Consider the following 26,454-nt stretch of genomic DNA (forward strand, 5'->3'; position numbering starts at 1 on the left):
TTGAAAGCATTGACCCCACAATTTGAAAAGCTTTTAAAACCTCTGCAGAATGCACCTGTCGCCCCTTTGGCTTTCTATGACTTTTGCTTTCAATTTCACACTTCCAAAATAAACAATTTTCATCAGCATATATGGCAACCCCAGCCAGTCTGTAGGGGAAGAACATAAATTTAATGAATGGTGGCCGTTAAGGATGCCTTAAACCAATACATAAAAGCAAGCTGCTTATTCCAATCGGCCAAACATACACTCATAAGCCCTCCAATGGGTGAGTAATTCTGTTTCTAATGATGGATGAAGGGTAACCTCATGTCACATAAATACATGGAAGACAGACTTCCTCCTGGAACCTTCTCAGGAATAGCAATATGTATTACAGCATTTTTTGTTGCTATAATATTTATTGTAGCAGTTATTTCTTACAGCATTTTCTATCCAAGGGGGCTCATAGTCCAGCGCTTACAACCCGATTTACATACCATGCGCACAACTCACGCTGGAACACAGCGGCTACAAGGCATGTTGCAACATCATTTTTCTTCTTGTACTGTTTGTTTTTGCTAAAGCTGCTCTATTCAGCACAACACACAGGCTGTCAGTATATTTACACAGCCATACAGGATTTCCTTCCTAGCTGCATCTCGCAGGGAAGCCACCACCCATTCTGCTCTGGTCGTTTTAGCTGGTTTGTTTATTATAGCTAGGAAAAAGTCTGTTTTTTCAAACACCCTTGCTGTTACTCAAATGTCTGCTCCACAGTTTTCACTTGGTTCCTGTTACAGCCTAAACAGGGCTTCAGAAGTACCATTCCCTCTGCAGAGTGACAATCAGACTGGGTAGACATCAGCTCAGGACCTGCAGCTGCTTTGGTATGTCCGACAAGATGTGTGTTCCAGTCAGCCCTGCTCCCTCAGCACTTTCAGGTTCTTCTTAAAAGACCAGAGTGCTTTTCTCCCATACAAAGTACCAGAGGAATGGATTAGCAGATTTTAAAGGGTAGGGAGGTGTAATGTTCTACAGAACACCTCCTTTAGAGTTTCCCCCAGAACATCTTGAGGAAACAGATGCAGTTCAGCTTCTTAACAAGTAGCTACAGACAGGCTCAATAAAAACGTGCTATTTGCTACAGAAACCTGATGGAAAAGACATTTGCTGTGCTGAGAAAACAGAGTGAGGCATTGAAGTCTAGCATGATATGTAATAAATACATTTTTAATATTAAACAATATTTGGAAATAATAGCTAACAGAACACTCTTTGATTGCATTTTGCTTTTCAGTATTGGATTGCTGGAAAGGAAAACTGGTTTCCCACTGCTGTCCCAGAGCTGTGGCCATAAAAATAAAGTTTATTGCAGAATACTCTATTCCTTTTTCTCTGATGGTTTCAGGTTGTGTCATTACAGTTACTCATATGCAATACATAAATACCTTCTTTACACTAAGATACTTTTAATTCTCTTCCTTCAGAAATCTGTTTCCTCCTCCCCTCAACACAGGACATCACTGCATAGATAGGGCCAGATTTTGGTACCTCCTATGACAGCTGCAAGATTTTACACTGGAGACGCTTTGAAGGGGAGGCGATGAGCAGTCACTCTGTTCTGTGCTGCCAAAACCTCACATGTTTATTCTTAAAGAAAAATGGATCTGAAAATAGTCATGACTGAAAAGATAAACGCCTCTCCTCTGCTCCTTCAGCTTCTCCCCTGCTCCTTCAGCTTCTCCCAGCACTACCTTCACCAAGTCCCCAATATACTCCATGGCTCCCTTTTCCCTACTCCTAAGTTGCCACCTGTAGTTTTAGGCTAACAACATTCACACTCCTACAAATAAGGCCAGGCCAACCACTAAAAGGACCATTTGCAGCAATACTAGCACACACCATTGCAGCTGTTTCTACAAGCTACCTTGTAATGTCTGCCCCAGAAAGTTTAATCTGCACATTTTGCTTTGCCAGGTCCAGTCTTCGGTATCACTGTGTTGCATGTTCTCTCTGGCAGAGGTGGAATAAGCAAGACGTGAGAAGTCCCACAGGCAGGTTTCCAGCCTCAGCACTGGAAGACACCCATAACCATCCTAGGTAGGTGTTTCCATGCTGGCAAGGAGCTAGGGGTTTTTTTGAAGCAATTTTGCTCAGGTTACAGAGAAGATTTACCTCAAGTCAGAAAACTGCAGAAAAGTTGGTTGGAAGGGATCTCTAGAGGTCGTACATCCTCATGATACAGGACTGTTGCCAACAACAGGTAAGGTCAGTTGGGACCTTATCTAGCCAAGTCGTGAAACCCAAAATGGCAAAGCACAACATCTCTGCACAACTCATTCGCATGCAGCATGAACTGCCTACACAAGAAAGTTTTTACAAATCTCTGATCTGAACCTGCCAAGCCACAGTCCATGACTCTTGCCCCACATGCCATCTGCCACAAGCAGGAAGAGTTTGGCTCCTTCATCCCACAATCCCTACAAGAAGTTAGGGTGTGTTTATATGCAAGCTGGTGCTAAGGAAGGTAGACAAGCCTTAATTAAGCCTCAGATTAATTAATTAATTAAGCCTCAGATTAAGCTGTTAACTGAAAACAAACCTTTTTCTTTCCAGAATAAATGCATTCTAACTCTTCTTCACCCCAATACAGCATGGTACCCTGGTCTTCAGCCCAAGACTCCAAGGACACCTTTCACTACAACAGAAGTACTCAAAAAAATAGAATACAGGAATCACCACCATGTCCCACCCTCCCAAATCTTTGCAAAACCTTCCAGATAGGAGTTGGAAGGCTTTAAAGTCTTTCTGCCATCGCCCACTTTCAAGCAGTCCTACCCTACCCTCTTCTTCTCCAGCTCATAGTGGAGGGTTTCAACTTGCCCAGCAGCATCGTTGCCATGGGCAGCAGCACCTCAACAACAGGAAATAACGAGGCAAACCCAATCATATCTGGTCAGAACGACAGTGAAGTTTCTAAGTTACACATGCAGATTTGCTTGGTTTGAGCACTTTGCATGAATGGCCATATATTAGGTCGTTTCCTAGGCTGAGTATTAACATTCCAGGCTATTTGTTATTTATCAAAGTGCAGTGCTCCCAATTTGAGGGCACACGAATAAGTTTTCAGAAGAGAAGGAGGATTCCAAGAAAAGCAAAATCAGAGCAGACCTGGTTAGCTCTTGCCAGCACAGGCTGGTTTTCCTATTAGTCATTTGGTATGCAGATTTGGCATCCTCAAAGCTGGGTGCAATCTTTTAACTGGGTAATTCTAGTGATTCAAATGCATCCCAGGTGAACGCTAAATTGGAGTAGCTTGTGCAGTTCCTGAGCTCACAAAAGTGACCTCAGCAAGCAATTCTCTTGATGATAATGTAATCTGAGCTAACTTCCTATGCACACAAATGCTCTAACCAGCACACGTTTGAAAGCATATTATATATAGTGATGGACAAAACTATACCTTACAATATATAGCTCTCTGTACAGCTTTTGGCTCTTAAAACGTTACAAATTCATGAAAAGCACTTAAAAACAGTCAGACCAAGCTGGTCCGTTTAGCAGAGAGCCCTGTATGTGCCCATGTCTAAAAGCAAGAGGCTATGGAAGAACAAGCACAGTGTTATTTTGCTGATATATTTCTGCAGCTTCCAGCTTTCATATTTGCCATTTCACTACCATGTAAACTCTCATCATTTATAACATCCCAAACAGTAAAATCCACAGATTAATCACACGCTTCATGAGAACATACTTCCCTGTTTGTTCTTTTCATTGCTCTAAATAGTTTAGTATGATAAGCAAACTTTAGCTATTTTGCTATTAGCAAACACCTGCTATTAATTTCTAGCAGATTATTGCCCTGATCATTTATGCATATGCTGAATACCACTGTCCCTAGCACAAGGACTTGTGGAATTTTCTCCACCAGGAAAACAAACTATTTATTCCTCCTCTCTGTTGACTACCTTTTAATTAGGTAGTAATGCTCAGGCACCATTCCTCTCAGACCTGGGCAACCTACTTTGTGAGCCTTTGGTGAGAAAACTTAATAAAAGTCTTTTGTAAGCCCAGGTAGATGATCTTAACCAGATCTCCCCATCAACATGTCCAGTGACGTCTTCAAAGAGCTGCAGTAGATCTGAGAGACAGCACTTAATACTGCCTTCCCACAGACATCCTGTTTATTTCAATCCAATGTATCTGTGTGTCATTAATTGTATTTTTTCCAATAAGTCCACCTAATTTAGTCAGATGTGATTATTTAGAAAAAGGCATTGCCATAATCTTGCTAACAATGAAGTCAATTGTTTAGTGCAGATAGTAATAAACGACTCCCCTTTTTTCTCTTTCTATGAAAAAGAAAATGCTCTCTACACAGAGCTAGCATAAACAGGAATAATGTGGGAAAACGCTGATAGGATTCTTTAGCACAAAACACGCGGGGCTGGAAAAATGACCGTATTCAAGACAGGCACTTCTCCAACATCAGAATCCATAGCCTGTTTTTGTAGTTTTACATGCAATAATAATAAAAAGAAACCACCCTGTTTTCTTTAGAGATACCACCTGTGTTGTTTCTTAATAACCGAAGCTTACACAGCCCTTTAGCTAAAGAAAACCCATTCTGTGCAGACTTGATGGATTTGACAACATCCTGTTTATTTCAAACAGGACTTCAGAGTGTCACTGGATAAAGATTTGAGACCATTTGTTCAACATTTTACTATACAAACGTGGAAACTGTATTTGAATATCTTAAGCTTTTTTGACAGTTGTGGCTTTTAATTTGCCAAGATAACATAAATAACAGCCATAAAAATAAACAGTCTAATGCTCCAATCGCAAATACAGCTCTTACTGCTGTGATTACTGTACACTGACTGACAAGTTTTTAGGACCTGTCCCTTGCTTTTTATTGATTATTCCTCAACTGCAGGACAAAATCCCTTACTGGCTTCCCTAGTCCGCACAGATTTTGCTCACCATGAAGATCGAGCGAAAGGTCAAAAATACAGACTAATCGCAGTCAAAGCTTGGACTCTGCAACCTGAGACCTAATCCTCCTCCAAGCCAATCCCCCGAAACATTCCTGTGGACTTCAGTCGTGTCTGGAGAAGTCCGTAACTTCTCAGACTTGACTCTGGTTCAGTTTCATCTCCAAGTACAGTTACAGCATGCTGTAGACTTATATAAAACGTGTGTATAACTCCTGACTGTTAATTCCCGCCCCCCCCTTTTTTTTTTCCCGACAGCAGGGGAGTTTCTTCCCCTCTCTTTCCTGACCTGAAAGCAAAGCATTTCACAGAACACACCTCCAAACAGCAAAACCTCTGGCACACAATTAAATAACTCGCATCAGCACTTCCAGCTCTAAAAATGTGCTAAAAATGCTAAAAAAAAAGGAAACACAAGTGATGTGTAAAGTTCACCTTTAGCCTGATTTATCCCGAGATTGAATAACTGCATCCTGGCGAAACAATAGGCATTTTCCTAGGATCACCAAGCACAAGGGACAGAACTTAAACTTCACCTCTGGTCTATTTGATGAGGTTTATTATCCCAGAAGAAAGTGATATCAGACACCCCTCCCCAAGTTACTAACAAGAAGAATCTGACAAAAGCAGTATTTCAGGACAGTTAGTAAAACTACACAAGTTCAGAAACAGAAAAAGATAATTTGAAGATAATTTGCCATGTTCTGAGGGGTTTTTTTAACCTTCCATATGACATTTTTTCTGAACGTAACTACTTTTCTGCATGTGGCTTTAGTCCTACCACGTCATAAACAGTACTTTATTCTCTTTGAAAAATGAAATGGTCCACATTGGTACTTGATTTGGACATGCAGCTTTACTTTCCCTGCCCCTCTCCACTATGCTTTTTTCTTTTCTCCAGTTTTGTCTACTGTAATTGGGAAGGTGAAGGCGTCTTGCCCTGTATGTGCGCTGAGCCCATTACCACAGGAATTCAGATTCTGTGTACATCTCAAGATCTTTCTGCACTAAAGCTGATACTGTTGTCGTCATCCTTCTAGTCTGGATATAAAATGTCTGTGTTTGCATTTTGATTTTTCAATGCCATCTTACATAAATGAATGGCATGCTAGAGTGTAAGAGAGAAAAAGGAAAAACAAAAGTTCAGCTACACACCTAGACAGCAATAATTTACCCTGAAGTTTCAAGTCAGCAGCACAGTCATCAGATTGGCAGTTCCTCTCAAAAACAGTCTGTGAAAAAGAGAGAAAAAGAATTATTACAGCATGAAAAGAGTAAGATCAAAATTCAAAGGAAGAACATACTCATATGAAAAAAAAAACAAAACAAAAACAACCAAACCCAAACCCCACATCATCAAAATCTGTGACGCAGGAATATATGGTGTAAGTGTTAAGGAAATTCAAGGGCAGGCAAATCTCGTCTTTATCAGAACTATTTTTATTCTCTTCTAACTGAAGAAGTTTCACCAAAACCAGGCTCTCTCAGAGGTTTTACCTCAATCCATTCCTACTTCTTATCTGTCAAGAATTACTGCTCAGACATTTCTGGCACTCTTGTTTCTCTTCCTAACACATGTGCATGAAAATGAAACAGAAAATGAAGTATTTATGAAACTATTTTCAGTCCTAAGAATTGCAAGTAAGGAAATCATGCACCAACATATTCACTAGCCTATATTAAAGATAAGGAATTAAATTATTATTATTATTATTTTAAGATTTTGTGTATGATAGGAAACACTTCCGCTATCCTGCGAGCAACAGAAAATTACAAAGACTGTTATGTACCAGTGATACCCTCAAATAATGGAAGCACTGTTTATCTTGTGAACTCTGATAAGACTATCATTTGGGAAATCTAATAGATTGATAAAACTAGGAACTGTGAAAGGACGACATACCACTAGACACGGGCATGCTATTTAAGCAGCAAAAAGAAGAGAAATACATGAGACATCTAGGAGCCTATGCAAATCTCTATGGTAGTTTGCCATAGCTAAACAAGGCAGACACCAGTGAGCGAAAGAAGAGAACAGGAACATGTTCCTTGCCTCCAAGAAACCTAAATCGTGTCAAGATCACGGTTACTTTCCCCTGCTGTTGAGAACAGAGACCAATACCTTTCTGAACAGATGACTAGACTTTTCAGGCTGGAGGATTCATTCTTTCGGAGTCATAATGCTCTTGAGCTTATCAAATATTCAAAGGACAAATACCGAAAATAAAGGTTGCCAACACTGTTCAGTTAGGAAACCTGACACTCCACTGGTCTCTTCCTTTAATATGAATATTCTTGTCTACACGCTTGGCTCCATGACTTTTATCACCGAAGTAAATATATTTCAATCTTAAATGCAAAGACAGGGCAAATCTGTGCAGGACACAGATAACGGTCAGATAGGGTTAGAGAGAATCGGGGGTCGAAGCAGGGGCGGAAAGAGTTAATACATTTTTTAAGAGCTCTGCCCAACTGTATCAGCATTGTAGAAAGACTTTGAATCTTAACCCCAGAGGGCATAGCGATTTCTAGTCCTTGTCTCTCAAGGAAGACTCTTGGCTAAGGAGGCGGCTTGCTCTCCTTTTTCTGTATCAACAGAGCTCTCCAAAAAGCAGTGGACCTTTACGAATTTAATTGGTGTTGGACTAGCAGGCATCAAACTCTGCTGTCGGTTGTACTGAGTTTCAAAATGAAGAAAAAAGGGAGGTGCCAGTTCATTGGGGGTTATTTAGTTTGGCCGTTTTATTTTCCTTTCACAGAATCTCAGAAGTGGAAATTGCTGAGGATTTAAACACAAGGGCTGAACTTACCCTTTCTCCTTAATAAAGACTACCAAACCAAAGGACAAGAATAGCCCTGAGACAGGAACCAACACAAGGTATCCCTCTCAAAACATGGCACATTTCATTCTCAGTATAGTCTCAAAAATCCTCAGAATTAATCCTCAACCACCATAGCAGCTATATATAGGAAAGACTGTTTGACCTTCAGAGGAGAAAAAAATAAACTGTAAAAATATTATTGCTTGACAGTTTCCCTATTTGCATTGCAGAAATCTTGGCAAAGTGAACACAGCGATCAAAGATATGACCTGCACGTTTCAAAGAATAAAGTACTGTAAGTACATTTAAGTAACTACGTAATAATTCTGGAATTTTCTTACTAAATCTATAGTTGCCATTCTTCAGAAAGACTGAACAAATACCTCATTTTCTATAACTACTGAGTGTGTATCTCTTCCAACATATCATGCACTAGACAGCAAGCTACTTCGAAATACATTCAGAGTATTTCGTTATTCCATAGAAACCCAAGGTCCTACCAGACTGGGATGGGAGAAAGAAATAAGGATGCTGAGTCTCCAGATCCATAACTGTGTAGGAGCAAACCCGTTGCTTCTGCGGAGGATCTGGAACCTGTTCGGTGGGGAGAAAGGATTTCCACTCCAGCCAGCTGCTAGGACCCATCGATGCAGCCACAGCTGTTTCAGCAGCCCCCTTCCATTGCACGCTAATAACATCTATGGATTATTTTCCTATTTTCTGCTATTTCCCTGGTCCGATAGATGTTGCCATGACTCTGCTCCACCTCCCCTTTTTGCGTGCCTCAACCCTGTAGCTTCTAGCTGTCAATCTACTTCCTCCATTTTATTCTCTGCTATCTTGAACCAACCTTTCCAGTTGACTAATTCCTGCTTGTTCAAATCCCTCTTAAAGAATTAAGGAGTAAACACACTGTAAGTCATCATAACATTTGTGAACACTGCTTATATATTCTGTTACTGTGCCCTTACTTGGTCTACAATTTCTTTGGGCCAGAAACTGCACCTAACTGAACACTGGATGTTGTTAGAGCAGGAGTCCCTTCCTGGGATATGGACAGATTCTACTACAATATAATCACTAATTTTAACTCCAAGCAGTCTTTAAAGTGGGATTTTCAGTTTTAGGGATTTATAGAGCTCTTTACATATTGAGGTAACCAATGGACTGTATCTATTATCCAGAGCTGGAAAAAGGGAAGTAGGACAAAACAAATTCATTGCACTGGGGAAACACTTCCTAATTTTTGCAGTTACTGTTACGCAAAGTGAAGAGGAGCAATTCTGAACAGTGGTTTTACTGAAGTTCAGTTGATTCTTACTGGATTCTACTTGTATCATACCAAGTACATCACAGCTTTGAATACGTGTATCAGAGATGGTCAGGAAATTTCTTTACATAAGAAATACATAAAAGAAAGCTTACAAGATGGCGGGGAAGGGGCAAAAGTGGTCCTGAATGAGAAACACAGCTGTATCTCTTATCTCAAGGCCACCACACTTTTGTCTGGCATTTCCAGGGGAGAAATAGGTGTTTGTGTGCTCAGTAGCAGGGACGGGATAACCTCAACGTTTCTAGGACACATCTTTACTGTACAAACACAAAGCTAATGTAAAGGGCACGCAGACTGAGTCGGTCAGACTTCCTGCAATCGCCAGATCTACATCAAAACACAGAGCAAATTTAAGTGTTTCCAGGGTCCATGATTCTTCTCTGCGCTCTCTGCTGCACAGAAGCCATGCACCTATGGGGAACTGCTCCATAGCAGTTCCCACCAGGACATCAAACATCTTGGGCAAGCGCAGTTTTCTCAAATTCTGCCTGGCGACTTTTCTGGGTGGAAAAGATGATGCTTCTTAGGAGGTCAAGGAATGAAAGGTTAGTGGAGATGGATGTGGCCCATGTCCTCCAGAGGTTAAGTCAAAAAGCCTGCATTAAGACATACTCCTCATAAAGAGTGAATGGACATATGTATGCAATTAAATGTACAGTAAGGAGAAACCTAGAGCCAGCTGATAAGGAAGAGGACGTGTCTAAACAGACATTCAGACAGAGCCTCAAAGCAAGTACCTTTGCATCTACTTTGCCTCTTGAAGAGAGGTAGTGGATTAAATTCTATATTTTGGGATAAAGGCCAGGGGTAAATGTACAGTCCTCTGTTGCAGGAAGGAGGATGAATGCCTAGTTCCTGCATCTGAAGGCATCCTAAGCACAAAGCTGCCGGATAGTGGGGGTGAAGATATTCTCCTTTTCCTTCCTTCTGATGGTGGACTGATAAGAAGTGCTGCTAGGGTGTAAAACAAGCAAGGAGGAGCCTGGCTTCGGCCTAATGGTCACAGTCGCCTTCTCAGAGGAAGGCAATCTGGGATTACAAACTTGTCTTGCTAAATGGCTTCACTTTCTTTCAATGGCCATCTAAAATTAAACCCATTTAAGTTACTGGGAGTAGGGAAGATAACAGGAAACACAGAAAAAAACCAAACACACACCTGTGTTTATGGCACTCCTGCCCACAGAAAATACTGGAAATCATCCAATAAACAAAGAAAAAAAAGTATTCCAAGACATTCAACTTCTCAAAATTCAGGGAAGCACATGGAAATTTCCAGTTGTAGCCAAAATGTGCAATCAGGACTTTGAGAGGTTGTCAGTACTGTGTTCCAGTAAGACTTGTGCCCACTCTTTCACAGAAAAGTGACAGCTGAAAGACAATGTTTGAAGAGAAGGGCAAGAAACAGGTTTCTCAAAAGAACCCCAGAAATCATTTAATTTTATGCTCTGGATAAGAGAATAGTGATTTGCACTGGATCAGGTGTTTAACTACTTCCTCACACATCAGGCCACAAAAAGTTGACAGCGCATCTCCTAAAAGGCGACAGAGCCGGCCTTCAGGAATCAAGGATCCATTCCTTTAGCTTCATGAACTGGGCTGTGTACTTCAGCAGGATAACTTGGGTTATGCAAAATAATCTGTGTTAAGAATGCACTGTTCCAGTCTCTACACTGATTTCCTGTAAACTGTCACCATACCCTATGGTATGTGCAGGGATGACTTAGCAATTAGATCATGCTAGTAACACAAAAGCACTTCCATTTAAAGGATGTAGGATAAGGGGGTTTGTTAGCCTAATAATTCTTTACTTTTTAGATCCTGATGATATATGGCTATTACCATGTTATCTGGTATATCTGGGTTCCTGGGTCCTTATTTAGGGACCAGAATACACGATCCAATTTTCAAAAGCACTGAGCTGTAAGCAAATCTCACTGCCTTTTCTAGAAACTATTTCCTGTTTTATAGCCTTACAAATCAATCACTTAGATATTAATGTGCCTAAACAGAGAATCACAGAATCATTTAAAGATGGAAAAGACCTGTATGGATAAAGGAGCCCGATTTTAGACCTTCATTTATTTTTCTTTAAATTTTCAATTTACCTGCAAAATAAAGCTATTATCTACAGACCTATTGACCACAGAAAAAGAAATAGTGACTGACTCTCTCCAGACATTCTGTGCTTCACTATACTACTCAAGGAAACGGTCCATTCAGTATCCCGCTGAGCCAAGTGCAAAATGGCTGAATTAAATTCCCACTAGAAAAGCAATTAATATTGTGAAAAACTTTCCAGGATTTCATCAGATGTGCTGGCTAAAAGAAGAACACATGATTTCCACAATACTCTTAGTGAGTGGTGGAGCAAACACACAACAAAGGCAGGAATACCGGGGGAGCGATAAGTGTTCAAAAGAGTCCTGCTATGAAACCAAAGAGCCGTGCCAGTCCTGCATGGTGCAGGGGAACAAGGTTAGCTAACAAGCTCCCCCCGCATAACACAGACTTCATCAGAGCATGTCTTCAGGCAAAGAAAACAGATGCTCATTTATAGTGCATTAGTGTAAGAAAACAGAACCTGACCAGTAATAATTCTTTTACCATGCTAGTAAGGCTGCAACTATGTAAGTCGAACTTCTCCAGCTGGGGAAGGCTACAAGGGAATTCATCCACTTGATTAAGTGGAAGGCTCTGGGCCTACGGCTCATGCCTACCGCATTGCCACCTGTCAAGACATCTAAGGCCAAATGCAAACATTTCTCACCTATTTCAGCTGCATCCTGCTTTCAGTAATTGTTAAACAACTACAGCTTGGGCTGGAGCACCAAGCTAAAAAGGAGAGAGGACACTCAAATATAAGGGGAACAGAAACTCCCAAATGAAATCAGCTGTTTAGAAAAGATCAGGCATGAAACCTGTTAGCTATTGAAGGCAAGCATAAATTAATAAGCATATGTATTACTTATTCTTCACAGCAGTGAGTAGATTTAACAGTGCAATCTTTTGTCCTCGTATTCTCCTGGGGTGAAGAATTACAATTGGTGGCAATAGCAATACGCCCCTAGCCTTTTAGAGCTTTATTAGATTTCTAGTCTGACTCACTCATTTTTCAGGCTGAGGCAATTTTTTCTTTTTAAAAATCATTAACGGTTCAAATCATCCAAATAGTGTTCTCATTTTACAAGACTTCAGGCCTTATAAATTCATAGAACAATAGATGGGAAGACCTATTGGGTTAATTGTCCCATCTCCCAATACCATTATAGGATAGATTTCTGTAACACATTTCTCAATATATTTCCTGTCTTGTCTTAAATGGTCTTCCACTTATTTTGGATGAATATAGAATAATTCGATTATATCATCTCGGGAGGGTTCTTTAATGATATTTGAGAATATTTTCTACTCTAAACCTCCTTATTTCTACTACCAAAAGTAGAACCGTATAAGATGAATCTTTCTCACGGGATGCTTTCATACTTAAACATCTTAACACAAGAGTCAAAACCTTTGTTACTCATCACACAATTGTGTAATTAAAAATATAAAAGCATAATAACAATGACAAATTAAAAACAGATGTGACAGCTGTTTTGTCAGCTGGAAACACAAAAAACTCTTCAAATCATCAGATAAGGAATTTATGTCTACCTTTAGCTCATTTAGACCCCCAAGGATAGGTGAAAGTCCTCTTCTGTAATCCACCTGCACTTCAGTGATTTTGTATTTATGAATGCAAATTTGAACTGACAAGGGGTTTTGTGGCACTGAGGTATTCTGAACTGAACGAACTAATACTATCATATTATCTGCTCTCAAGATTTTAGGTATTCCAATTAAGCTCTACTGATCCCTCACATAACTGCTGAAATATATGAACAGAGCTAATGGAGCCTGGCTTCCTGAAGGTTGTCACCTCTCTCTGTGACTTTCTAAGTATTACAATTTATTCTTTTTTTATAGCTCCACGCATAAGCAGAAACTCCTTTCTCTACCTGTTTATTTGAAGAACCTGCAAACTAAATCATATAATTCATGTCCTACCACTTAAGATAGTCTGACCCTTCCCCTAGCACATATGCCAAGCCACGAAGGTCTATATATCTCTGTGCGTGTGTTCGTGTGTATGTTAGCATACGATATTGGCTATTGTTCTTTAGGAAGCCCATGAGATCTAAACCCGGGGATTAAACCATGTCTTACACATTCTCAGTTATGTTGTTTTTCCTTTACTGTTAAACAGGGATATGAATAAGTTGGACAATTACTGGCCAAGCCTGTCATTGCTTAAGAGCGTGCATATAGAAACATGTATACCATCAGAGACACTGATTTCCACTCATTCTTACTTCAGCAAGTTTGCTAATTATAAACATTTCAGAGGTACAATACATCTGGACACCTGCTGTTCTTGTTCAGTTCTGAATCTCTTCCAGACTTGTAAATCTTTCCTCTTTATTGCCATTCAACAGCAAAAAAGCAGGCAAATGCAATACTCAGCCCAATCCAGTACATGCTCAGGGTGGGTCCTTTCCAGATTTCCTGGCATGAACAGCACCCAGTCCCTGCCAGTTCAGCACCGCCTCTGACCAAACTTGTCTAGAGCAAAAGACAGACACCACCAAAGGGATGGCAGGAGGAGTGGAAGTCATCACTTTCAGCAATCACACTCCAAGCGAAGGCAAAACAATGGCAATTAGGCAGGAAGCGCAGAACATGGTGGATCTCTGCAAGAATAAATGCAGAAGATAATTTGGGAGCTTGCCCTGCCCAAGGAGGAAAGAGTTTAGTGGCAAGACATTTCATCTGGAACATGGCAACTCGGCTGACTCCTGCAGTCTCCCAGAGACTTCCTATGTGTCTGCGCATAAGTCAATCTTCAAACTTTCCACCTATCCAGCTACTGACAGGTATACTAAGGGTACTGAGGCTTCAGCTGTACCAGTAAATTAAACTGCCCTGGCCTCTAAGACAGGAGCATCCTAACTCCTGACCCATAGACCCAGGAATGGTTTGCAGTAGTTGGCATAGGCTAAAATCATGCCAAGGGCTGTTCCAGCAGCTTACCAGGGTAGAGATGTCACTCCAATGCCTAGAAATGCTCGGGACACACGTCAGTGTGCTGGCAGAGACATGACCTGACTCAAGCAGGCACACAGAGATCTCTGCTCTGGAGAAGGCACCACTGACAAACCTGGACCATGCTGTGTGTATGAACACTACGTTTCAGCCTGTCCAGATCTGTCATTGTTTTGTCCTCAGTATCAGTGTGTATGTTTTAAAATAGAGAATGGCATTATTTGTGCAGCAGATCAAAAATCACTGAAGGTATTCATGTTTCAGCTCCATAAAAATCCTCCTATACTTTCTCATACCTGCCAACTAAGGTAATTTATGTGCAAATATTTAACCAGCTTTTCAAACACAATTATTTTGAAAAAATAGTCCTCTGCTTTAAAAAGGTGAAGTTTATCCCGGAGACATGCAGCCGCAGTCATCTGGAGGCGCAGAACTGTACCCAAATTCTCACTGCAAGTCAGCGGCACAGCTGGGAACAGAACGTCCTAAACCTTTTCTGTCTCTTATAACTTACAAGCAATTTTATGGCAGACCATTCCAGAAGTCCTGAAGACACTGACGCAATTAAATCTACTGAGAATATTTTCCTATAACAAAATGGTGTCTCCATCCACATAACAGCAGGTGATTTTATTACAATATTTAGAACAGGCAGAATTCTAGCATACCACATTTTGAACTCTAAGATACATTACTGGATACTACTAGGAACAAATCCCCACTGTATTTGGCAGGAGATCTTTCTCCTTCTTGGTTGACATGTATTTATACAGTGGGTATACAAAAATAAATGTTATAGTACAAACCGCTTACGACGAACTAAGCCAAACCAAGTTCTAAATACACATTAATTTCCCTGAAGTAAGAAGACTTATTAGTTTTTTCCAGCGGATGGAGGTAGCAACTGATTCGGGAGGCAACAAAGAAGCTAATGGAAAGTCAACCTCAGGGTGGGAAGTTTTTAAGTTCATTATACGCACTCGAGAAGTAGAATGTTTTTTTCCCTCACCCAGTCTTGACCCATAAGAGATTTTCTGTTTTAGCAAAACTGAGCTGGTTAGCCACTTACAACTTGGAAAGCTGTCATCTTCTCCACACCACCAGTCTCCACCCAACAACTGAACAAGTTGCCGAGGCATCTATCGATAGACATGTACACTAACCCTTAAGTATTTGCTTTTGCTACCACAAATAATTATACCAAGCTATAGCAACCATAGCTTCTGGAAAGCATATACAAGAACCATGAAAATAATTAGGTCCATGAGAAATCAACTGTTATTTTATCCTGGGCCAAACAGTCCCTCAGGCCAGTTTAATTACATTATTACTTCATTTTGAAGTATCAGAGCCTCTTTCCTTAAAAAAAAGAAAAAAGGCTAATACTTGAAGTCTCACAAATGCATGCTTTTTCATTAGGAAATTTCAGGAAAGCAGTAAAGATTCTGGTCTTTAAATAAATCAGACATTCAAATTATTTACCATATTTGATTGTTTCAAGCACAGCTCATTTAGGAATACAAGCAGTCTCCTTCACTGAACAGTCAAGGTTTAGTTTTGTTGGTGGTTTTTTTTGTTTGTTTGTTTAAATACAAGCATTTTGCACTGCCTTACTTTAAAACTTGCATTCTTTTAAAATAAAGGTGACCAATAAATAAATGCATTTTGAATTAAATCCTACATCCATGCACTCCTTTACTACTCTAGCTCTGCTTTGGTCTAAGTGACTAGGACAAGACCACACTGTTCTCTCACATGCAGTGTAATACGGATTTAAAGACTGAATATCCAACAAAATCCTTTCCTGTGATTATGTCATCAGGGAGGGATACACCTTCCTGCTGGTGGGTGTCCATGAACACTGTTTCCAAACTAACTCCTTAATGCATGGAGCAAAGCACCATGAAGAACTTTGTATATAATCTTTAATTCTCATATCAAGAGGCCACTTGATGGCTTTCCTACCTCCTTGTTCGTGAGCCATAGGGCTGTACACTCTTGTTGGGAAGTCATGCGTGCATTCAGGGAACATCTGGTTCATGAAAAACAAACTGAAGTCCTAGTGAAAGTGATCACTTCAGCTTTAACGTCACTTTAGTTTAAACAAAATCACATCTAGATGACTATAAAGTCTACATGTATGCAATATGTGTGGCTTTTCAAGTAGGTCTAGCAGAAAGATCTTGAAAGACGGACGTCTCTCTCTTTCCTGCCCTGTCATGACTCCCTCTCCCTTCTTCAGCTGTTCACTACTTTGGTTTCTTCTCCTGCATTCCTTCATAAAAACTAGACACCTGTGCTTTTTAGCAAAGTATCAACCTCTAACACTATCTCAATGGTGCCTCAAAACAACAGATGCAACATTTCCAATTTCAAAATGACAATTCTTACTGAATTAATAGGATCTAGCACTTTAGAAAACCACACACCACTGGCTGTATTTAAAGACTTCAGTACTAGCACTAATACTAAGCTTGTCCACCTGCCCTCACCCATGCTGTATTTTCGGAAAAAAAAGCCCACTAAATCTGTCTTGAATTGGACTTCCAAAATGTAAGGCCCCTCCAGAGTCATCAAGTTCTTTGAAGATGTAAATCCTTTATTACATATACTTTGGTTCCCACTATCCCTTTTGGCCTTTAAAAACCATTTCTACTTGTGAGATGACAAGAATCCTGAAAGAGAATGCTACGCCACGATTTTCCCATGAAATTGGTCTTTGAGGACCCCACCACCATGCCTCGAGGCTACTCTGTCAGGGCTATGCCACCATGACTTCCACACTAACTCTGAAGCTCTGCCCACTTCCTTAGCTGAAAGTACACTTGCAGGCACACCCCATGTCAAAATCCTTTTCTTACTAAGCTAAGTGAACAACATCTGGAAAGCAAATGGAAACGGATTGTTAAACTGGCTCCCTGTCATCCAAATTACACAAGAAAACAAGTCAGGGAAATTCCCAACATATTTTTGTTTCTTCTCTATAATCTCAGCATTTAGGTATTTTAATATTGATCTGAGATTATCCCTGCAGGGCAAGGGATCTTTTGAGTCTAAGCCCAGTAGTAAAGCATCCAAGCAGTTTTGTTCATGTAACACTCAGGTTTTCAGCACACTGCTCAAGTTCCAAAGTTCTCTACAAATTCCCATTATAATGTTTACAACAATACAGCATTCAGATATTTAACAGCCCTCTTCATAAAAATAAGTAATTCTTAGACACATCTTTTATTCACACATTTATAAAAATAAACCATACTTGAAGAAATACTCACTTCTCTAAGTACAAGGATTATAGCCAAATACATTTCAAAACACTTGGGGGTATGACAAAGCATATCTCTGTAAGCATTTTAGTTAACTTTTGAGGAGCATTCAGGGACCAGGAATTTCAGCACAATAACGTAACCTTATGAGCAACATCAGAAAGTAATGTTACAGATGATGATGCAAACATCACTTAATAGATATGAACTTTGCAGGGTTAAAAACCAGATCTAACAATCCACTGCTAAAAGCCTCAGACTCCAGACAGACTTTTCACAGTTTCTTTTAAAAAGTTTCCTATTCATGCACAACGCCAGCTCATAACTCTGTAAGCATGCTTTGGAAAACAGACTTGACTGCATGCAGCCCTGAGCAACTTGATCTAACTTTTAAGTTGGCTCTGCTTTGAGCAAAGAACTGCATCTACAAAGGTCCTTCCAGACTAAATTATCCTGCAATTCTGACACACAAGAAGTTTTGCAAGCCACAGAAGTCTGTTTTCCCTGTGGAGTCTCAAGCTTTACCGTTGGATGCACTAATGCCGACACAGTGGGAGTCTGAATTGTCCTGCAGGCTCCTTCCCTGCCAGACTGTGCTGCACCTACAAGGACTGTGCTCAAACTAGAGTCTTTCAAAAGGTCACTAGTGGGATCTCTCTCCTTGACATGACTGCCTGCTTTCACAAACCCTGAAGGCGTTTAATACCTTCATAGGCCCTGTCTCAATCACTCCCCTCAAAACCAAAGAAAATTGGCCAACATTTTCCAAAGATAGAAGTGAGGTCAAGACAGACAAACAAGAAAGGCGGCATAATCACATACACATTGTTTCATTAGGGAACAATTTGGGGCTGGGGGAGGGAACGATTTCTACTCTCTAAATGACAAGTGTTTCAAAATTAAGGGAATTCTCTTACTCGCCGAAATTAAAGACAAAAGAGTTTTCTGCATTGCAGGGGAGAAAAATAGGATCCTAGTAAATATCTGGCTGCACCTACACTTACCCTTCTCTGAAACAAAGCCATCCCATTTGATTCATATTTGATACATGATTCTATGATTTTACCACAGCATGTCCTGCAATAACAGCAGGAGTGGGTTTCCCCTGCCACATAGCAGGATGTGAGGAACCCTCAAGAAAAGAGAACAGCGGGCCAGGAAAAATTTTCTTTATCTGTCCACTGTTATTCCCTCACAGAGAGGGGCAAGTGCCTGTGTCCTCTCCTAGAGCCAGAACTGCTCCTCCAGTGCTAACGAAGCCTGGAAGGAAAGCCAAGGCCAAGCCTTTCACAAGAATCTCCTACCAAAAGGCAAGAACCAGAAGGAGCAGGAACTTTCTTATCCTTTCCCTTATTCAGTCCCCTTCTTCACAGCACAACCAAGCACTTGAAACAAGCAAGTGACCTCACCTTGTGCTGCCCAACCTTGTCTTTACTATGTCATGGAGGAGCACCGACATCAGCAACAGTAGGGACTGCACAAATGACCCAGATCTTGGCAATCACTTTTTACGCCCAGTTCTGCTGTCAGTTCAGGATCAGACAGAGCCACAGACCATTTAGGGAAATAACATAGTCCAAACCTGACCTGATTCCTTTGTGCTATCTTCTGTCCTTTCTTCCAGCGGAGAATCGGCTTGAGAGCTGGTAGGTCCTTGTCCTCCTTTCTTCTTTCTATGACGTGTTCCCCAAGGCTGTATGCAGCTTCAAATACAATTGGAGATATGACGTCTTTGACTCTTTTCTGTAAAAGACAACAGAGATTTTTACCTATGCATACAGGCAAGTGAATTTTTATATAAAACAAATATACAATAACTGATTAATTTTTGTATTCAATACTGCAGACAGGAAGCAGGCTTCTCTACTCCTGTGCCAAACAGAAATAAGAACATTATACCAAAATAAGTCACAAAATTAAAAAAAGGTCAACAAAAATTAATTATTCTTTTGGGATCCACTTGCGGTCGTATTGAATCACTAGCATATCCACCACGTGTATAAACCAACTATTTTTTCAATAAAATCAAGACATTTACTTGTAAAATAAAATAAATCAAGATGTGTATTCATTAGTCCTGCACAACATGGAATCAAAGAGTAAATCTTCATCTCTAGGGTTTCTAAATCCTGGTTTTTGATTGAGGTCACCTCCAGTGTGCTCCATTCATTAAAAGAAAACTCCATCTTGCTGTATCAATGAAATGAACGAATGGCTAAAGATACCAATTTGGCGATGAAACATGGCCACAGACATGCAGGGGTCAAGAAAAGCCATCTTCCAGCATGGTTCTGAAAGCAAAACTATCAGCTCCCTGCACTGTCAGCACAGTAAAACTTTCAGTATATAAAAGTTTTTCAGTTTCTAGGCTTCATACCAGATGAATTACAACGCAGGGTCAATATGAGCCAGCAGCGTGACCATGGGGCCAAGAAGGCCAACAGCATCCTGGCCTGTATCAGAAACAGTGTGGCCAGCAGGACTAGGGAAGTTATCATCCCACTGTACTCAGCACTGGTGAGGCCCCACCTTAAATAGCGTGTTCAGTTTTGGGCCCCTCAGTACAAGAGGGGCCTTTCTTCTGTTCTCCCAGTTACAGGCAGGGACACTGTAAGAAACAGACACGTGCAATCTATGAACACGTGGCTCCGTGGCTGGTGTCACCGCCACAGTTTTGGGTTTTTTGACAACGGGATGACCCACATGGCACCAGGCTTGTTGGCGTTGGATGGGGCTCATCTTTCTGAAAGGGGGAAGAGGGTGTTTGCTCAAGAGCTAGCAGGGCTCATTGACCGGGCTTTAAACTAGGCTTGTTGGGGGAGGGGGATGCTACCCGGCTTACTCATGACAAGCCAAGGGATGATGCTTCAAGGTTAGAGGGGTGGCTCTCTAGTGAAGGCACTCAACCTGTTGCTCCGAAATGTGCTGGGTATGCTGCAGCACACTCGAAGTCTTATGGGGATGAGGCAGGGGCCCCTGAGGAGATAGGAACCGGGGAGTCACAGATAAAACACCCCAGAGGAAGACCACCTGAAGAGCAGCATGAAGGAAAAAGAAACACTCCAGCCAGTGAGACAGCTTCATTGGGCGCCCAGCTGAAATGCCTTTATGCAAATGCATGCAGCATGGGAAATAAGCAAGAAGAGTTGGAGATGTGTGCACACCTCCAGGGCTACGATCTTATTGGCATCACAGAGACGTGGTGGGATGGCTCTTATGATTGGAGCGTTGCAATGGACGGATACCGACTCTTCGGGAAGGACAGGCTGGAAAGATGAGGAAGAGGTGTTGCCCTCTATGTCAATGAACAGCTGGAGTGCATGGATCTCCACCTGGGCATTGATGAAGACCCAACGGAGACCTTATGGGTCAAAATTAAAGGGAACACAGTGGCAGGGGACATTATGGTAGGGGTCTGCTACAGGCCACCTGACCAGGACAACAGAGCGGATGAGGCCCTCCACAGACAGATAGGAGCGGCATTGCATTCACAGACTCTGGTCATCATGGGGGACTTCAACCACCCCAATATCTATTGGAAGGACAACACAGCGGGGCACAAGAAATCCAGGAAGTTCTTGGAATGTGTCAATGACAACTTTCTTCTTCAAATGGTAGAGGAGCCAACAAGGAGAGGAACCACGCTGGACCTTGTCCTTACCAACAAGGAGGGCCTGGTGGCGAGTGTCAAGCTTAAGGGTAGCCTTGGCTGCAGTGATCATGAAATGGTTGCATTCAAGATCCTTCAGGCAGCGAGAAGAGCACACAGCAAGCTCGCTACCCTGGACTTCAAGAGAGCAGACTTTGGCCTCTGGAGGGACCTGCTTGGCAGGGTAACATGGGAAAAAGTACTGGAGGGAAGAGGGGCCCAAGAGAGCTGGTTAGTATTCAAGGATCACCTCCTCCAAGCTCAGGAGCGGTGTATCCCAAGAATGAAGAAGTCAAGCAAAAGTGACAGGAGGCCTGCGTGGATTAACAAACAGCTCCTGGACAAGCTCAAGAGCAAAAAGGAGGCCTACAGAGGGTGGAAGCAAGGATGAGTTGACTGGGTGGAATACAGAGAAACTGTCCGAGCGACCAGGAACCAGATAAGGCAAGCTAAAGCCCAGATAGAATTAAATCTGGCTAGGGGCATCAAGGATAACAAGAAAAACTTCTGTAAGTACGTCAGGGGTAAAGGCAAGACTAGGGAAGATGTGGGCCCTCTCAGGAAGGAGACAGGAGACCTGGTCACCCAGGATATGGAGAAGACTGAGGTGCTGAATGACTTTTTTGCCTCAGTCTTCACCAGCAAAGGCTCCAACCTCACCACCCAACTTGCAGGATGCAAAGGCAGGGTCTGTGAGAATGAAGAACCGCCCACTGTAGGAGAAGATCAGGTTCGGAACCGTCTGAGGAACCTGAAGGTGCATAAGTCCATGGGACCGGATGAAATCCATCCACAGGTCCTGAGGGAGCTGTCAGATGAAGTTGCCAAGCCACTTTCCATTATATTTGAAAAGTCGTGGCAGTCTGGTGAAGTTCCCACTGATTGTAAAAGGGGAAACGTAATCCCCATTTTCAAAAAGGGAAAAAAGGATGACCCAGGGAACTAGAGGCTGGTCAGTCTCACCTCTGTGCCTGGCAAGATCATGGAGCAGATCCTCCTGGAAACCCTGCTAAGACACATGAAAAATAAGGAGGTGATTTGTGACAGCCAACATGGCTTCAACAAAGGGAAATCGTGCCTGACAAATTTGGTGGCCTTTTATGATGTTGCCACAGCATTTGTAGATAAGGGGAGAGCAACTGACGTCATCTACCTGGACTTATGCAAGGCATTTGACACTGTCCCACACGACATCCTGGTCTCTAAGTTGGAAAAGCATGGATTTGATAGATGGACCACTCGGTGGATAAGGAACTGGCTAGATGGCCGCACTCAAAGGGTTGCAGTCAATGGCTCAATGTCCACATGGAAACCGGTGATGAGTGGCATTCCTCAGGGGTCAGTACTAGGACTGGTGCTGTTTAACACCTTTGTTGGTGACATGGACAGTGAGATCAAGTGTACCCTCAGCAAGTTTGCTGACGACACCAAGCTGCATGGCACCGTCGACACGCTGGAGGGAAGGGATGCCATCCAGAGGGTCCTTGACAGGCTTGAGAGGTGAGCCTGTACAAACCTCATGAAATTCAACCAGGCCAAGTGCAAGGTCCTGCACCTGGGTCATGGCAGTCCCAGGCACAAATACAGGTTAGGCGGAGAATGGCTTGAGAGCAGCCTTGAGGAAAAGGACTTGGGGGTGCTGGTGGACGAGAAGCTCAACATGAGCCAGCAATGCGCGTTTGCAGCCCAGAGAGCCAACTGCATCCTGGGCTGCATTAAAAGAACTGTGGCCAGCAGATCAAGGGAGGTGATTCTGCCCCTCTACTCTGCTCTGGTGTGGCCCCACCTGGAGTACTGCATCCAGCTCTGGAGTCCTCACCACAGGAAGGACATAGACCTGTTGGAGTGGGTCCAGCGGAGGCCACGAAGATGATCAGAGGGCTGCAGCACCTATGCTATGAGGACAGGCTGAGAGAGTTGGGGTTGTTCAGCCTGAAGAAGAGAAGGCTCCGGGGAGACCTTATAGCAGCTTTCCAGTACCTAAAGGGGGCCTGCAGGAAAGATGGGGAGGGACTCTTTATCAGGGAGTGTTCTGATAGGACACGGGGTAATGGCCTTAAGTTGAGAGAGAGTAAAGAGATTGGAACAGGCTGCCCAGGGAAGTAGTTGAGTCAACATCCCTGGAGGTATTTAAAAGACCTGTAAATGTGGAACTTATGGACTTGTGTTAGCGGTGGACTTGGCAGTGCTACATTAATGGTGTGACCTGATGATCTTAAAGGTCTTTTCCAACCTAAATGGTACTATGATTCTAATTAAATGGTGCCACATTATCCATCTGATGGGATGAACCCTTATTATTGATTGCCTTTTCTTGTTGTTGGAGCCGAAGCCAGAAAGCTGACACCATTTGTCCCAACACGCAATACCTAAAGCAAGTTTGCTGTGCGAGGACAAAATGCTCATTGTGCTCAGTCTTGACTTCCAAAATCCAATTTAGCAGAAAACAGAGATAGCAGATTCCCTACTTTTTCATAGGCAAACATTCCTCTTAAATTTTAGCTATGTAAAAACTTGGCGTGAATTCATCACAGATGAAACTGAGCCTATAAATAAATACCATAAGTAAGCACAAGTCTTCAAATGGGCCAGCCCTCAACTTTGCCTTGCATCAGTTAGCGGGCTTCTCTGAACACAGCCTACCAATCACAACAAGTAATTGAGATGCAATGCAATTTAAACTGCATCTTCCAGATGTGGGAAGTCTCGGCAGTAACTGTTCTTCTGAGCACCGTTTGATCTGTTTCAAGGCAACCACTTGCTCTCTCTAATACATCGACTGACCACAGATCTCTGAAATCAGACAAAGATTAGTGGCTAACCAAATCCCCAAATCATTGGTTAGCCAAGTGAATAACAGAAGAAACCAGGTTGGATGACATTTATCCTTCTGCACCCTGATGCCTCCAGTTGCCACCGTGAATTTTAGACTGTGCGTTGCTTGCAGCAGTTTGTGCTTTCTCAGTAACGGACACAGATCGACAGCAGACACAGTGGCAGTGGTGATGGCAGCAGGCAGACCTGTGATCCCCTCCCCATCCCATAAACAGGATCACGCACCCTCTGGGACGCTGCTAATACCCTCGGGGGAAGACACGCTTACATCTTCAGCCCCTTCTACAGTCCCACCCTTGGGGTGTGTGAGTTCTACCATACCAAGATTACTAAATAACAATACTACAACTCACAGAAGCTACTAGCTTTGCTCTCACAGGGAATCATGTATAGTAACTTCTGTGAGGATTATATCAGCACACATGTACACAGAAACAAGACAATAAAAAAATGCATACTATGCAGCAACAGAGAAACACGACAAATCACCAGGCAAATTGCCACCTAATCCAACTATATGCAACCAACCGTGTAAACACGGAACAATTAAAAGCGTAGGGAGTGGGTTAAATTAAAATCCACCTATAGTATTTTTACCTCTTTTACTGCAGTATTACAATAATAAGTGCTTAATGACTTCTAAGTGTTTTAATATGCTCTTGCAGGTTTCAGTCCAATGCCCTTTGAAGTAAAAAGACAAGTTTCCCATTGACTTCAATGAATGTTGGAGTGTGCCCATATTGTTGGCTGGTGTCTCTTTCTGCTTCATTTTAGTGGTGAAATTGTGACTTCCAGCAGCTAGATTAATTACATGTGTGGATATTCCCTCACCACAGCCCTGGGGAAATATATTTCACATACCCACTTGTCTTTAATTAAGGATGAAAGTATGAATGCTACCCAGTTATTAATTTTGCCACATGTTCAGTCCCTTCTGCTCACAATCCTATAAACATGAAGGTGACAGTCTGTGGGATTTGTCCTCAGTGAGACAGAGACAAGACAGTTCTGCCTTGCAGGTACACCACAGACTGTCTGGGATGTGAGCATGTAAAGAGAATAATGAATGTTTGCTCAAACGCAATCTGGAAAATTACTATTTTAGGTTCAAAATACACCCAGTTTCTTTCTCTTTCAGTCTATCCAAACACACCACCTCCAGTGGCTGAATCATATACTGATAACACTGATTGCTTTGCTTTTAAGTATTCCTGCTTTCTAAAAGGAAGTCAAAAGATGCAATGACAATCAGGTTCAGGGCAGACTGAAAAATCCAAGTCAAGGAAACTGTATGTGTTGCTTTTCCTATCAGTTACAAGGCCCTAATGAAGTGGATTTGCCAAAGGAAATAATTTCCACAAGCAGCTTTTACATGTATTCATCTTTTTTTGTCATGACGCTGCTATGCTGAGGAAGTGTCGCAAGGTTAAAGACACTTCTGCATCATGAAAAAGCATCCCTGAAAATCATAGCACACGCACAGCACAGCTTCATTAACGGAAAAAACCTCTGGAGGACATTAAAACGAGTGTAATATCCAAGGAGTTCACGTTATCAACAGAAACAACTGCGTAACAAGGGGTCAGTGAGTAATAGCAATAAATACACAGTCTGTACAGACTGGATGTTGCTAAACTGCTGCAAGTTTTCATTATGTCTGAATTAACTTGGCCTGAAGCTGGGTTTCCCACAAGCCATCAGCTATCTCAGGTAGTTTTCTTCTTCTTACAAGCAGTGGTGGGTTTTTTCCCCTCTCGCTCTTTCAGACCAGATTTCATTCTGGACATAAGAAATTTTGCAATAGGGCTTTTGCAGAAATTAATACACTTCAGTCCTAGTAAATTAACCTTCCATCAGTGTCTCTTCCCGCAATGGAAAAGGTCCTAGCCATCTGTGTCCCTTTGTAAGGATCTTTTGTCTTTTCCTGCAAGGCACGTTGCGTGACAATGAGTTGAAGAAAAAGGTGTTTTGGTATGAACAAGCTGGATTTTTATCAAGGGTATTACAGGATGATCCCTCCCTATTACCTAGCAAAGACAAAGAACTCTGAGTCCAAAAGGAACACACTTTTAAGAGCATCTAAGAAAGCAATAAAGCACTTTGAGATGTTTCAAAAGACACCATGGACCTGAAACCTCGCCCTAACAAAGAGCAGGCTTGCCATCTCTTCTCCCAGAACAATCACCTCAAAGAAATATGCATTTTTTAAATGCTGTGGTAGAAGCCAGGCATGGCCACGTGTTTCTTCATTTTTGTTTTCTGGCTTAGCAGGGGAGAAGAAAGAAAGCAAGCAAAGCCTCTGCCAGATTTATGACTGCATTTCTGTTTAGCTTTAGTGCCAAAAGGTCCTAAAAATCCAAAAAGTAGTCACAGAGCAATAATCAAACGTCAGAGCTGTGATTCTGAACATCATTTCCAATTCCCTCTCAAAGATGGAGTGTGATGACTGTAAGAAATAATTTTCTGTGCTTTTCATAGGCACAGCCTA

The 26,454-nt window shown here is 41.9% G+C and overlaps 1 protein-coding gene across 1 annotated transcript in view; it reads right to left on the reverse strand.

The window, feature by feature from the left end:
* ITGA9 (integrin subunit alpha 9) overlaps positions 1–26,454 on the reverse strand; it is a 232,582-nt gene that overhangs the window by 92,791 nt on the left and 113,337 nt on the right. The window contains exons 16-17 of the mRNA XM_063325548.1: positions 19,070–19,225; positions 6,135–6,211 (exon numbers count right to left, since the gene is read on the reverse strand). Coding sequence (XP_063181618.1) covers positions 6,135–6,211; positions 19,070–19,225 — 233 coding nt within the window. The remainder of the gene's footprint in view (positions 1–6,134; positions 6,212–19,069; positions 19,226–26,454) is intronic.

The sequence above is a fragment of the Chroicocephalus ridibundus genome, chromosome 2 (genome assembly GCF_963924245.1).
Source record: "Chroicocephalus ridibundus chromosome 2, bChrRid1.1, whole genome shotgun sequence".
Taxonomy (NCBI): domain Eukaryota; kingdom Metazoa; phylum Chordata; class Aves; order Charadriiformes; family Laridae; genus Chroicocephalus; species Chroicocephalus ridibundus.